At 36.6% G+C, this 15,348-nt stretch overlaps 1 protein-coding gene across 8 annotated transcripts in view; it reads left to right on the top strand.

Annotated features, from left to right (window-relative positions):
* TBL1XR1 (TBL1X/Y related 1) overlaps positions 1-15,348 on the top strand; it is a 177,616-nt gene that overhangs the window by 159,907 nt on the left and 2,361 nt on the right. For all 8 annotated transcript variants that reach the window (XM_057545056.1, XM_057545058.1, XM_057545057.1 and 5 more), the window contains 5 exons: positions 6,406-6,527; positions 6,671-6,745; positions 10,602-10,729; positions 11,319-11,484; positions 14,474-14,575. In XM_057545056.1, coding sequence (XP_057401039.1) covers positions 6,406-6,527; positions 6,671-6,745; positions 10,602-10,729; positions 11,319-11,484; positions 14,474-14,575 — 593 coding nt within the window. The remainder of the gene's footprint in view (positions 1-6,405; positions 6,528-6,670; positions 6,746-10,601; positions 10,730-11,318; positions 11,485-14,473; positions 14,576-15,348) is intronic.

Raw genomic sequence — 15,348 nt, 5'->3', positions numbered from 1 at the left:
TATTTTCAATTTGAACTTGCTACCATTTTTATCCTTATTATTCTTGTCTTGTTTTCTCTGGCTGCTTTTAAGATTTTTCTCCTTATAACTGATTTTGTGCAATTTGCATATGTTGTGCCTTGGTTTAGTTTTCTTTATGTTTTTTGTCCTTGGAGCTTCTTGGATTTCTTTGTTCATAGTTTTCTTTAAATTTGAAAATTTTTTGACCATTATTCTTTAAAAAATATTCTACCTCCTCCCCACATTTTTTTTTAACTTGAAATTCTGATTATGTTTATTAGTCTGCTTGATGTCCCATAATACACTGATGTGCTGTTCATTTTTTTATTCAGTCTTTTTTTTTTGCATAATCTGCTGTTTTCAAGTTCACACATCTTTTCTTCTGCAACATCTAATCTACAGTTTATTCCATCCAGTACGTTTTTTATCTCACATGTTTCAGTTTTAATCTCTAGAAGTTTCATTTAGGTCTTTTTTTACATCTTCCATGTTGCTACTTAAGTATTTGAACAAATCATATATAGTTGCAAGTGCTTTAATGTCTAGGTCAGTTTTTATGATATGATTTTTCTCTTCGTTTTGGTCATATTTTCCTGCATCTTTGCATGCCTTGTTACTTTTGATTGGAAGTGAGGCATTTTGAATTTTATGTCGTTGGTTTCTGGATATTTCTGTATTCTTATAAGTATTTGTGAATTTATTCTGGGACATAGTTAGATTACTTGGAAATGGTTTGATCCTTTTGGGCCATGCTTATAAAATTCGTTAAATGGCAGTGAAACAGTGCTCGGCGTAGGGCTATTTATTTCCTGGTACTGAGACAAGAACCTAGATGTACTCTAACCAGTATTCCATGAATCAGAAGGTTTTCCCAGTCTTGAGTATCAGGCATTGTTTCTTCTAATTCTTTTGAGTGGTTCTTTCCCAGGTCTCAGCTAGTATCGTCAGATACTTTTGCTGATTAGTACTCAGCTAATTGTGTGAATAGGGCCCACTGCAGGTCTTCAGAATTCTTTCTCTGTCTGCATAGCTCTGTCCTTTCTAGTACTGTGAATTCTAGCTGCCTTCAGTTCTCCAGGTTTTGAGCTTTATCTCTTCCGCTCAGGAATTTCATTAATCTCTTCCTAGGGAGATTCCTCTTCCCTGTGCCAAGATCTGGACATTTTTCCAGATCATATGTTTGAGCAGTTATAGAGGCACATTGTTGGTTGATTTCCCTTCTCTCTGGAACTGCGGTCCTTTATTGCCTGGTGCCCAGAGTTCTGAACTATTATTTCATGTATTTTGTAATTTTTTTGGTTGTTTTGGGCAGGAGGTAAATTTGGTCCCTGTTACTCCATCTTGATCAGGAATGGAAGTCTACCATGCTTTTTAAATTACCATATTTTAATTCCTGTACTGTATTTTTGTCCATATACACTCTTACATAAAGCATAAATCATGATTATAGATGAGTTAAACCACTTCATATTCATTAGGATGGCTATAAAACATAACAGTGTTCACGATGATGCGGAGAAATTAGAATCCTTGTACTTTGCTAGTAGGTATGTAAAATAGTACAGTCGTTGTGGAAAACAGTACGACAGTTCCTCAAAAAGCTAAATAGAGTTACCATATGACCCAGCAATTCTGCTCCTAGGTAATTGAATTGAAGGCAGGGACTTGAACGAATTCATGTCCGTCAATGTTCATAGCAGCATTTTTCACAGTAGCCAAAGGGTAGGAACAACCCACTGTCCATTAGCAGATGAGTGGAAAAACAGAATGGGTCTCTATATACAATGGATTATTATTCAGCCATAAAAAGGAATGAAGTTCTGATACATGCTACAATACCAGAGAATTTGTACATGTTATGCTAAGTGAAATAAACCAGACATCAAAGGACAAAGAGTATGATTCTACATGAGTAGAATCTAGAATCATTCTGGAGTATGATTCTAGATATTTCAAGAGTATGAAATGTCTAGAATAGGCAAATTCATAGAGACGAACGTAAAGATTCAAGGTTACAGAGGCTGGGAGGAGGGGGAAATGGAGAGTTACTGCTTAATGGTTACAGAGTTTCTGTTTGGGGTGATGAAGAACTTTTGAAAATAGTGGTGATGACTGTACAACATTGTGAATGTAATTGATACAACTGAATTGTACAGTTAATTAAATGACAAATTTTATGTTATGTATGACCACAATATTTTAAAATTATTAATGTAATATACAAAAAACCATTGAATTGCACACTTTAAATGGATGAAATTTATGGTATATGAATTATATCTCAATGAAGCTTTTAAAAAAAAAAAAAGCAAATGAATATTAAATGCCTTTTTTCCCTTCCCTCATAGGTTTGTTACCTTTCTAAATTGTGAAGGATGCATGGGTTAACCAAAAAATAAATCAGAATTGGAGGACGCAGAAATTGAATCTTAGCTCCAGGAATTTTTTTTTTTTTTTTTTGTCTGTACTACACGGCTTGTGGGATCCTTGTTCCCCAGTCAGGGATTGAACCGTGCCCCTTGCAGTGGAAGCACGGAGTCCTAACCACTGAACCGCCAGGGAATTCCAGCTCCAGGAATTCAAAAGATTGTGTAACCCTAGGCAAATTAACTTTTCTTAGCCTCTTTCATCATGTGTAAAATGAGACTAGTAATAGTAAACACACCTCTCACATATTACCTACATAAAAATACATTTTATGTTAAAGATGTGTTTTTTTTTTTTTTTTTTTTTTTTTAATTTTTTTTATAGCTACTTTATTTATTTATTTATTTATTTATTTTTGGCTGTGTTGGGTCTTCGGTTCGTGCGAGGGCTTTCTCTAGTTGCGGCAAGTGGGGGCCACTCTTCATCGCGGTGCGGGGACCGCTCTTCATCGCGGTGCGCGGGCCTTTCACTATCGCGGCCCCTCCCGTTGCGGGGCACAGGCTCCAGACGCGCAGGCTCAGTAGTTGTGGCTCACGGGCCCAGCCGCTCCGTGGCATGTGGGATCTTCCCAGACCAGGGCTCGAACCCGTGTCTCCTGCATTAGCAGGCAGATTCTCAACCACTGCGCCACCAGGGAAGCCCTAAAGATGTGTTTTTATCCTAAAGAACTTGTGTTACCTAGACTCATTTTTATTTATTTTTTGAATTTTATTTTATTTTTTTATACAGCAGGTTCTTATTATTTATTTTATACATAGTAGTGTATACATGTCAATCCCAATCTCCCAATTCATCACACCACCACCCCCACACCCCCGCCCCCCTGCGCTTTCCCCCCTTGGTATCCATACGTTTGGTCTCTACATCTGCGTCTCTATTTCTGCCTTGCAAACCGGTTCATTTGTACCATTTTTCTAGATTCCACATATATGCATTAAATATGATATTTGTTTTTCTGTTTCTGACTTACTTCACTCTGTATGACAGTATCTAGGTCCATCCACGTATCTACAAATGACCCGATTTCATTCCTTTTTATGGCTGAGTAATATTCCATTGTATATATTTACCACATCTTCTTTATCCATTTGTCTGTCGATGGGCATTTAGGTTGCTTCCATGTCCTGGCTATTGTAAATAGTGCTGCAGTGAACATTGGGGTGCATGTGTCTTTTTGAATTGTGGTTTTCTCTGGGTATATGCCCAGTAGTGGGATTACTGGGTCATATGGTAATTCTATTTTTCGTTTTTTAAGGAACCTCCATACTGTTCTCCATAGTGGCTGTATCAGTTTACATTCCCACCAACAGTGCAAGAAGGCTCTCTTTTCTCCACACCCTCTCCAGCATTTGTTGTTTGTAGATTTTCTGATGATGCCCATTCTAACCGGCGTGAGGTGATACCTCATTTTTAAATTTTAGGAATAAGTATAAAGTAAGGAGGTGTGGGTTCTTAGATCATACCAATCTGCTATCATTGTATCTCACGAGCCAGGCGTATCACACAAGTATTAATCATGTAACTCATGGCACCATTCCCCAGCTTCCTCCACTTAGCTTTACCTGCTTATACAGTTTGTTTGTGTTTTGTTCTGAACCTATTGGTGTATTTGTTTGAATGCTGTTTCAAATTTTCTCAGCCTCCTATTTAACATTTTGCAGATGACTCTCTACCAAATTAACACCCTGGTGGAGCATGACAGATACTTGGCTTTCTTCGTAGCATTTTGTTATACTTTTAATTGTCCTTTAAATTAGTTAGATTTTCAGGCCTTTCCCCCCCCCCCCAACTTCTTAACACTATAACAAAGTATTTACCAAAGGAACATTTTGTTAAAATAGTCTTTTTTAAATTATATCTTAATGCATTTTTGACCAGAGATGTATTACAGCCACAGGCGTTAGTTTCTACAAAAATCCCCCTGGTCAGTAATGTGTTAAGTAATATTTACTGTGAAAATGAAGGTGTTGTCACTGAATCCAATTCCAAGGCACAAAAACAAAATCTAAACCAAGTAATCCAAGAAAGGGAGCATAATACAAGGAAACAGTTGCAGAAGTACTGGAAGAGTGAAAAATAGAGGAGGATGAAGTAACTGAGTTTAACAACTGCAGTAAACCTAAGACTGTAGAGGAGAAGATAGGATCCATCTACCCAGTGGGGATGGGAACCTCAAAGGAGAGGCTGCCTGCCAAGAATAGGTACTGTGGAGCAATCATAGTCACTGCCAAAGACCCAGTCTGAAAGAGAGAGGACCACAGAAATTGCCTGTCTACCTTCTTTCTCCTGACCTTGGACTCTCGACAGTATCTTCCACTGAATGAGCCCATGTGGAAACCTGCAGGCACAGAGGCCTGGGATATGTAATTTGCAAGAGTCAGCCCCCTGCGTGTAGAGCATAGCAGGGCAAAGCGTGGTGAGGAATGGACTGAAGATAAGCTGACAGATGAATAGGATGGTCGTCTACGTTGCTCTAAGAAGTTGTGATGCACACAAACAGCAGCAAGTCAAACATAGTGCTGATCACAGTGGGCCTGTGTTTTTGTTCACTGACTGATTTAGTTGGGATTCTCCCAGAAGCAGGATAGGAAAGAGGGAAGGAGCCGAGAAAGGGAGCAGTTGCTGGTGAAGAAGGTCCAGGCTCAACCTGATCCAGGCAGGGCTCTGGAGTGTTTGTTGCACCTCAGGGTTTTCCTCATCTTGAGCCAAGGGTGCTTGGTTTTTGAATCTCATCTTTCCCCCCAACTACCTACTGCCTACTCTAAATCCAGTGTTTTTGATATGCTCCTATTGCTTAACCCAGTTACTTGCTACATTACCTTAATCTGTGTTGCTAATTATAGAGAGGCTTTGCACTTTGCACCAGGGGAGAATGAAAGGAAAGAATCTTTAATCATATCAGAGCTAAAATAAGTATTAAATGCCAGCCAGCTTTTGGGCCTCTGAGGTTTTAAATTCAGTGATGTAGATTTTAAGAAGTATTTGACAAGAATCACTTAGAAGAAAAATGTATTTGCAAATCATGCAATATTCCATTTATCAGTTGAGTAGACAGTGGAAATGATACTTATTCAGTGTTAACATTTGTCTAACTTGTAATTTACAAAGTATTTTCCATACATATAATCCAACTTGATTTTCACAATATCCTTGGGTACTAAGCTTAAAGGTTTTATCCCCATTTTAAAATTATTTTTAATTTTTTTGATTTTTATAAATTTATTTATTTATTTATTATTTATGGCTGTGTTGGGTCTTCATTGCTGCACGCAGGCTTTTTTTTTTCTAGTTGTGGCGAGCGGGGGCTACTCTTTGATATGGTGCGCAGGCTTCTCATTGCGGTGGCTTCTCTTGTTGCGGAACACAGGCTCTAGGCGCACGGGCTCAGTAGTTGTGGCTCACGGGCTTAGTTGCTCCACGGCATGTGGGATCTTCCCAGACGGGATCGAACCCCTGTCCCCTGCATTGGCAGGCAGATTCTTAACCACTGCGCCACCAGGGAAGTCCCCCCATTTTTTTTAGAAGAGAAAAATAGCATGAGAGGTGACTTGCTTAGGGCCCACTAGTTAGGGAGTAGTAAAACAAGGCTTCTTATCCATTGAACACTCACAGAATTTCAGAAACAAAAGGAAGTGTAGCATTACATTTAATTTTATCATTTTGCAAATGAGGAACCAAGAATCCAGTGCTAGTAATTTACAGGGCAAGCTCTCAGGAACCCTCATCTCCTGGTGACCAGGCCAGTGTACTTTCTATTAGGCTGTGTCTCACATGGAGACAACCAAACTGAAATGTATTAATATTTGTAATATTTAAGTACCGTAATTTTAAAAATTCTATTAATACCATAAAAAGTATAAAGTAAAATATTTTAAGTTCCTGTTTGCATACTTAATGTCTAACCATGGTTTAAAACTAAAGCTCCTAGATTTCAGTACATGTGGAATGAATGCAAACCTTGCCTGTTTTTCTTTTCAGCGCCAGCATTGGATGTTGATTGGCAGAGCAACAACACCTTTGCTTCTTGTAGTACAGATATGTGCATTCATGTCTGTAAGTTAGGACAAGACAGACCTATTAAAACATTCCAGGGACACACGGTGAGAAACCTTTTTTTCCCTCCTTTAAAGTGATTATGATGAATAAGTAATGTTTCAGAGTGGTTTTGAAGTATGCATGTTTAATACCCAAAGAACAACCAAGTCTATGAAATGAAAATGTGAATGTTCACTGTTATTTTTAGAATGAAGTAAATGCTATCAAATGGGACCCAACTGGCAATCTCCTGGCATCCTGTTCTGATGACATGACTTTAAAGGTAATTCAGATAGTGGGGAGAAATGGGGTTGAGGAGTTACACAGTGTGGCTGCTCTGGCTGTTTTAAGATTGTTTAGAATGTCTCTATTATAGTTGGGAATTATGATACTGAGGTTTGTACTATTATAAATTGTCTTCACCATTAGGGAGTCATATATTAGTACAATTAAAGGTTATTTGCACATGTAAGGATCTGACTCATAGATAGCAAAGATCTTTGTAGGATTCATGGATTTGACTGAAATTCTGAGAATTGTGTTAATTGGATTTTGTTGTGGTGTGAGTATATATCACCCTTTCTGGGAAACTGATATATAGTAGATATATAGCTTAATTGGTGAGTGAGTATAGTTGGCATGTCAGTATTCACATCTCAATATGAATTTATGTTTTTCTTGTTGCATAACTAAAAGCAAAAACTAACACCTAGCACCTACGCATATGACATACCAAAATTAAAGAAGAAAGGCATTTTGAGACAAAGAACAACATAATACTAATCTTCAAAATTAATGAAGCTTGCACCCTATGCTTCACCATGTTAACTGTATGAAAATAATTTATCTTTGACTTTACAGTGCCAGTGACTGCAGACGTGATGACCCTTATAGATAGGATAATCATGAAGGAAAACTGCTTTTCCTCTTCCCATGAACAGACTAAATGTAACCTTGGTAATAACCTGGTGGTTTTTTTCCTTAAATACCTGCTGTTTTTAGTTAGATATTTTTTTCAAGCCTGGACTCCTTTGTAAACGTTGCTGGTAAAAATGCTGTTCTTCACGCTCTTGTTTGTGAGATTATTTTGCGTGCACATGCATTATGCTTATAAAATGAAAAACTTCTCCTGGAACAGAGTATGGCACATACGAGGAAATGAAAGAAGGCCGGTGGCTATAGAGAGCCTACTGTCAGGGACTGAGTTGCAGCTAGAGAGAGAAGTTTAAATTAGAAAGTGTTAGAGAGCTTTTTTTAGTTCTGAGAATAATAAAAGGTCATAGAATTTTAAAGCAGAAGCTAGAAGGATGGATAATGTCTACTGAAGCCATATTTTGAGAACAAGGAACAGCAGATGAGTGAGAAGATTATGTCCAGCTTGGACAGTGCCTTTGAGTCATGCAAGTGGAGGTGCCAGGTCGGTCTGATGCTCAGAGAACAATTCTAAGCCTGACATAAAAAAGTTGGGAATTCTCAATAGGTGGGTAGTCATTCAAAGCCATGGGCATGGACAAAACTGTGTAGGTGGAAATGTACAGAGTAAAAGAAGAGGAAAGCTTAAAAAAGTCTTAAGAAACTCTAGCATTTAGCAGCGCAAGAGGAATGAGACTCCAAAAGGAAATTGGAATGACCTCAGTGGAGATGGTGTGGAGAGAGAAGAGTATTTCAAGGGGGGTGATGGATGGGAGCGGTCAGTGTTATCAGTGCTATCGAAAGCTCACATGAGATATCAATACATTTTGGAAACATACCTTTTGGATTTATTTACGTGGAGTTATATATACCTAGGATACAAAAACATGATGTTATTGCTTCATTATCTCATTAGTTTCATTGCAGAAGTGTGAAGCACAGCTAATTTTTGTTTCTTTGTCAGTACTTGGGTTTGGTGTATGTGTGTTTGTATTTGGCAAGGTTTCCCCCCATGTCTTTACTGAATGATTTTGTTAGAAATACTGTTGGTGTAGATTTCTCTTAATTTTTGCTCAAAAATAATATGAATTATTTTTTAACCTGTATACATAGGCATGTTTTCAACTCTAGAAAGGCGTATTCTCTACTCACCATTTTAACTTTACTGCTTTGTTACTTTTCACGGTTTCTTGTATGTGGTGAATCATTTACAATTTCTGAATTTTATATGGGAAGAATACTTGACATGACATCTACTCTTAACAAATTTTTAAGTGTACAGAACAGTGTTACGGTCCGTAAGCACAAGGCAGTGAGGCAGATCTCTAGAGCTGAGATTTTATGCTTGTTCATTAGCAGCCCCTCCCTGCGACCCCACCACCTTTGGCAACCACCATTCTTTTTTTTTTCTTTTCCATTATGTTTTTTCTTTTTTACACCAATAATTTATTTTTTATTTTTTTAACATCTTTATTGGAGTATAATTGCTTTACAATGAATGGTGTGTTAGTTTCTGTCCTTTATTGTTTATTATAGGATACTGAATACAGTTTCCTGTGCTATACTATAGGACCTTGCTGTTTATCCCCACTATTCTTTTCTTTGCTTTTATGAGTTTGACTCTTAGATACATCATGTAAATGGAATCATGCAACATTCGTCCTTAAAATTTATCCATGTTGTCACGTATTGCAGGATTTCCCCATATGTTAAGGCTGAATAATACTCCATTGTATATATATGCATTTTTTTCATCCATTCATCCATTGATGGGCACTTAGGATGTTTCCGTATCTTGGCTTTTACGAATAATGCTGCAGTGAACAGGGGCATACAGATGCCTCTTCAAGATCCTGATTTCGATTTTTTTTTTGATAAATACCCAGAAGTGGAATTGCTGGATCATATATAGTGGTAGTTGTTAAAATTTGGGGGAGCACCTCCATACTATTTTTCATAGTGGCTACACCATTTTGCATTCATTTATCAACAGTTTACAAGGTTTCCAATTTCTCCACAACCTTGACAACATTTTTAAAAATTTTAATAGCCATCCTAACAGTTGGGAAGTGGTATCTCATAGTTTTGATTTTCATTTCCCTGATGATCAGTGACATTGGGCATCTCTTCATACACCACCTATTGGCCATTTGTGTATCTTCTTTGGAGAAATGTCTATTCAAGTCCTTTGTCCATTTTTAAATTGGGTTATTGGGTTTTTTGCTGTAGAGTTGTAGGATTTCCTTACATATTTTGGAAATTAACTCCTTATTGGATATATGGTTTGCAGTATTTTCTCCCATTCCGTAGTTTGCCTTTTTACTTTATTGATTGTTTCCTTTGCTGTGCAGAAACTTTTTAATTGTATGTAGTACCACTTGCTTTTTTTTTTTTTTTTTTTGCTTTCATTGCCTATGCTTTGGTGTCAACATGAATCATATTATATTTATCTGTATGTTGCTTATCTATTTTCTCTTCCTGATTGCAAAATAGTTCCTGATTCTAAATTCTAAGAGGAATTTATAATGTAGATCTTTTATTTTAAAGGACAGCATAAAAACTAATGCCTTAAACATTGTAGGATCATTAACTGAGGAACTTACTGAATGTTGAAGTTTGTACCATCTGAAGCTATCAAAAGTAATCTTAGAACTACAGTTAATTGAATCCTGAAGCCTCACAATAGTGAATATTTAGAAAGGACTTGAAGCTAATTTGTCATTTTTAAAAGATAAATATTGGGCTTCCCTGGTGGCGCAGTGGTTGAGAATCTGCCTGCTAATGCAGGGGACACGGGTTCGAGCCCTGGTCTGGGAAGATCCCACATGCCGCGGAGCAACTAGGCCTGTGAGCCACAACTACTGAGCCTGCACGCCTGGAGCCTGTGCTCCGCAACAAGAGAGGCCACGATAGTGAGAGGCCCGCGCACTGCGATGAAGAGTGGCCCCCGCTTGCCGCAACTAGAGAAAGCCCTCGCACAGAAACGAAGACCCAACACAGCCAAAAATAAATAAATAAATAAATAAATAAATAAATAGATTAATTGAAAAAAATTTTTTAGAAAAAGATAAATATTAAATATATTCTACACTTTATTTGTATATATTCTCTTGATCTCTATAATTATTGTTCTGGTTACACTGCTACATTTTGGACTGGCAAGATAATATTATAAAAGTACCCTTTGTATGGAAAAATAATTACATACATTTTTCCTTTTTGCTTAGATATGGAGTATGAAACAAGACAACTGTGTCCATGATTTGCAAGCACATAATAAAGAAATTTATACTATCAAGTGGAGTCCAACAGGGCCAGGGACAAATAATCCAAATGCCAACCTCATGTTAGCAAGGTAACATTTCTGTTTTGCTTTTCCTTTATGAGTCTTTTACAAAGAAAACCTCTTATAAATATGACAGAAAATTAGGAAAAATTCCATGAAATGGGAATGTATCCTACAAGGAATATTTTTTTTTAATGGGAACCTTTAGACATAGAGTTTTATTATTATTTTTGGTCATAATGGATGTTTGTATCTGTAGATATCAAATAATTTACTGATAATATCAAATATTGATTAAAACCCAAGTAATTGAGGCATAATGCAATAAAGTGTTTTCAGCATTTAAAAAAAATAAGTCTAAAACATTTAATGTAGCATTTCAAAACTGTGGGTCAGTATAAAGGAGTTATTTAAAGAGTAAAGGAATACAGTGAATTAGCTCATTTATGTTTTCCAGTTTACAGACTTGGAGATGCCCTTAATGAAGCTGCCATTTCTCCGATTAGCTTTGTTTCCAGAACACTTTCTTCCTAACAGCACAGTCTGCTTCTCATGAGGACTCCGTGGCTAGCTGTTAGGAATGGCTGAATATTGTAGATTGGGGGTGGGGCTGAGAGTATTTCATTACTTATAAAATCTTTTTTTTCTCCCTTGTCAGTGCATCCTTTGATTCTACTGTTAGATTGTGGGATGTAGACCGAGGAATTTGCATCCATACTCTGACAAAACACCAAGAGCCTGTGTACAGTGTAGCTTTCAGTCCTGATGGCAGGTATCTGGCGAGTGGTTCTTTTGACAAATGTGTGCACATCTGGAACACACAGGTATGTCCAAGTTAAACAGTCAAGTATTCTTATATTAGTAAGAAGCATTTGTCTAAACAATTTTTTTTAGTTTTGGTTGTCATTTTGTGTCATTAATTCAGTTCTTCGTTTTTATATGAGCACTTTTTTGGGGGAATTTACAGCTAAGTAAAGATCGAAACCAGCTGAAGTGAGATTTTCATAATACGGACCAAAATTTAGAGTCTCTGTTTTATTTTTTCCAACAGTTTTGCAGACATGAAATGTGAGAGTTTAAGATGCATTTATTTAGATAAATGATACCATTTCTTTATTTTCTTAAAGAATTGTCTTTGGAGAAGGTATATATGAGCAGTTAAAAAAATGTGTTAAAGGACAAGGTTTTATGATTGAACACATAATTTATCAGAAACGAACTTAAAACTATGTACCACCTTTTTAGGGACAATGCTACAGAGATCCTTTCTTAAAAATGGAGAAAACGGTTTTGTTGCTTTAATTATTTTAATCTTTTCAGTGTTTTAGTTTTTACATGCCAAATATTTTTTCTTTAATATCAGTCACATGGCTCTCCCTGCCCCACCCCCTGTTCAAAAATCAGATCTTTGCTGCTTGTATTATAAGCACAATAAGTTATTGTGGGTTGTTTCTCTTTGTGTTGCTGACCACCATAGTTGGTCAGCCTATTTTGCATAAATCATCATTTTCCCATATTATTTTTGATTAAGTTATACATTCAAATGGTCTCCAACACCCTCCCCCCATTATGAAAAGGTATACACTGAGAAGTTTTGCTCCCATTTTTTTCTTGATCCTCTACAGATAACTATTTTTATCGGTTTCTCTTTCATTCTTCTTGAGGTTTTTTGTAAAGCATTATGATTCTTTCATTTTATACTCCCACTGTTTTATTTTTTCATTTATATTATACTCCCTTAGAATTGGTTTTTATATATGGTGTGAGGTATAGTTCTAATTCTGTCTTTCTTTATGGATCACCAGTTTTCTTGGCACTATTTACTGTCCCTTCACTGTTTCAGAATGTCACTTCTTTCATATACTATGTTCTTGTATGGTTTGTTCATAGATTCTCTTGTATTCCATTGATTGATACATTTGTATGTACCTGCATTGTTAGTTTAATTTTAATGACTGTAACTTTGTTATTCCCCCTCATTAAGTCTTTTTTTTTTTCCTTCAGTAGAGTTTTATAATTTCTTCATAAAGATCTTCTTTTTTACAAAATGTATTCTGAGATGCCTTATGGATTTTATTGTTACTGTGTATAGCATGTTTTAAAAAATAATAGTCCTTTTACTTACTGGTGGTTGCTCATGTTTGGAACATTATGAATTTTGGCATGTTGATGTTGACTCCATCAAACCTGCTGAGCTCTCTCATTACTTCTAATTACTTCCCGGCTTGCAGGATCTTAGTTCCCCAACCAGGGATTGAACCCGTGCCCCCTGCAGTGGAAGCATGGAGTCCTAACCACTGGGCCATCAGGGAATTCCCAATCTTTCTGTTTTGATTGAATAGCAGAGGCTTTATAGATAATCTGCTGGTTGTATACATTTTCCATCACTCATTTACTCCATTTTGAGTAAATTAATTTAAAATAAAATTTGGGTATAGAACTGTAGAGTTCTAAGGGAAGATACTGCTAGACTTCTAAGGGCATTTGAGTAACCATACTGTTTTGTTGTATCACTATTGTGTATCAAAATGTCATTTTACTTTTTTTCTTTTAAGTTTGAAAATAGCAAAATGCATCTTATGAGTTTTCAGTGCAGGAGAAAGTAATTGTCTTTTTGTCAATATGTACATCTAGTTTTTTCTTTCATTACTTGGATGATATGTTACCTAAGCATTTGACAGTTAAATTGTTACAGTCTGGTCAGAACACAGGTTTGAGTAGATGCTGAGGGTCCTTTGGCTTTTGTTAATGTGATTAGCTCTGGCTTGTTGACCATGCTGTTTCGGTTCAATTATAGCCTGATTCAAGCTTAGAAATTGGTGAGTACTATTGAAAGACAGTGTCGGTTTTTAACCCCAAAGTTGACAATCCTGTAGATTTTACACTCTATACAACAGCCTATCTTAGATCTCGTTGGCGCCACTCCATTCTCTTCTAATTAACTGTAGATACTTAAGGCCTCCTGTACTCTGTGCTTTTTCATTAATCTCTTAAATTGTGAGAAATTTTAGGTAGGAGGGGAAGAACAGTTGAGACTTCCCATTGTGATCTTCTAGCTTAGTGATTAGCTTAGGGCTAGCTGTCTCAGAAGCTTGTCTTGGTGCCATGTTGTGTTTAGGTAGTTCTGCTACTTCCAGTTTGAGTTTTTTAGTTCACCGTGAAGCTGAGAGATACTTTTCTGGTTTGTCAGGACAGAACACTGGAAGCATATTTTTCATTATTTTTCATTTCTCACAGCAGAACCTCTGACCTTTGCCCTGTTTAATAACTGGTTTCCTAAGAGAATACATTTTTGTACTAAGTTTCAGTTATTGAATGGCAGCTGAATGATTTTGGTTTCCATTGCGGAAGGAATAAAATAATTGAGTTATATTTATGAGTCGGCTAAATTGATGATGAAATTGGTAGTGTTCCTGGTTGTACTTTGTTTTCTTTTAACTTAAAAACATCTTTCAATAATAATGTACATATGCTCTTTTAGCTTCTTTTATAATTCTCCTAGCTTAGGGGCACTTCTAGGGTCAAAGAGACCAAAGATACCTTAGCTAAGAATGGTTATCAATACTGGAGAAGCCGTGTGTGTGTGTGTGTGTGTGTGTGTGTGTGTGTATGATCTGTTGAGAGCAGACTAGTGCTGTCTGTTTGTGAAAGGATCATCATTTTATGTTTCTGGTATTTCAGAACTTGTTTATTTTGAAGTTGAAGCTAAATCCTACATTGGATTGCTAGAAATAAAGCCATATAATATTTTTACCTCAGTATTTGGACATATATAATAATATATTATTTTTAAGATTCCGCTTCTCATTTTAGACAGGTGCTCTAGTTCACAGCTATAGGGGAACAGGTGGAATTTTTGAAGTTTGTTGGAATGCAGCAGGAGACAAGGTTGGAGCCAGTGCATCAGATGGTTCAGTAAGTATATAATGAAGTGTTTCCAAAGGGTGGGTGTGTGTGTGTGTGTGTGTAAGAAAGAGAGAAAGCATAGTGAATAAATGTGGCTTGTTGTGGTAGTGACTACAAAAGTGTTCTTTTTAAAAAATAAATTTTATGATATGGGTATTGACCTTTTTTACTGAAGGCTCTATACTTTTCATGTTCATTTCATTCAAATAATGTGAACAGAATTTAGGCTATCTTTGCCAGAAGAGTGCCTTCATAATCAAGAAATGGACAGTTATTTTTAGTGTACAACTTCATCACTGAAATTAAGTGTAGCACTGTGAGAGAGACTTGAATTTTTAATGCCTATTTTTGCCTTCTCTTCCTTGCAGAAGAGTGTTGGTGGCCCAGGGAAGGGGAAATAGAGGCAGTTGGGTCTGCATTGAGGAATGTGTGATACCAAGAGACTTTCAGGATGAGGTTGGCCATGTAGTCACAGAAATACTAGTTACAGCTTCTAAAGTTCTGAAAGCAAAGGGAAGATGGAAAGGGGATAGCTATTAGCTGTTCACTGAAGCAATAGCTTAATGTAATGTGTAGTATCTTTCATTAAGATCCAAGAGATAGAAAATGGTCTATTTTGAGTATATTTTTTCTACTTTTTAATTAACAGAGTAAATCTTCAGCATGTTAGCCATGGTTCTTCCTCTGTAGTATTAGCCCATGGTTGTTAACTCCATCTACTTTCAGACAATTTATCTGGTTTCTGTTGGTGCCCATTGCTATGATTACTTTTGTTTTACCAG

Source organism: Balaenoptera acutorostrata, chromosome 4 (genome assembly GCF_949987535.1).
Source record: "Balaenoptera acutorostrata chromosome 4, mBalAcu1.1, whole genome shotgun sequence".
Taxonomy (NCBI): Eukaryota; Metazoa; Chordata; class Mammalia; order Artiodactyla; family Balaenopteridae; genus Balaenoptera; species Balaenoptera acutorostrata.
The sequence above is the reverse complement of the archived record's forward strand: the minus strand, read 5'-3'. Positions and strand labels throughout refer to the sequence as shown.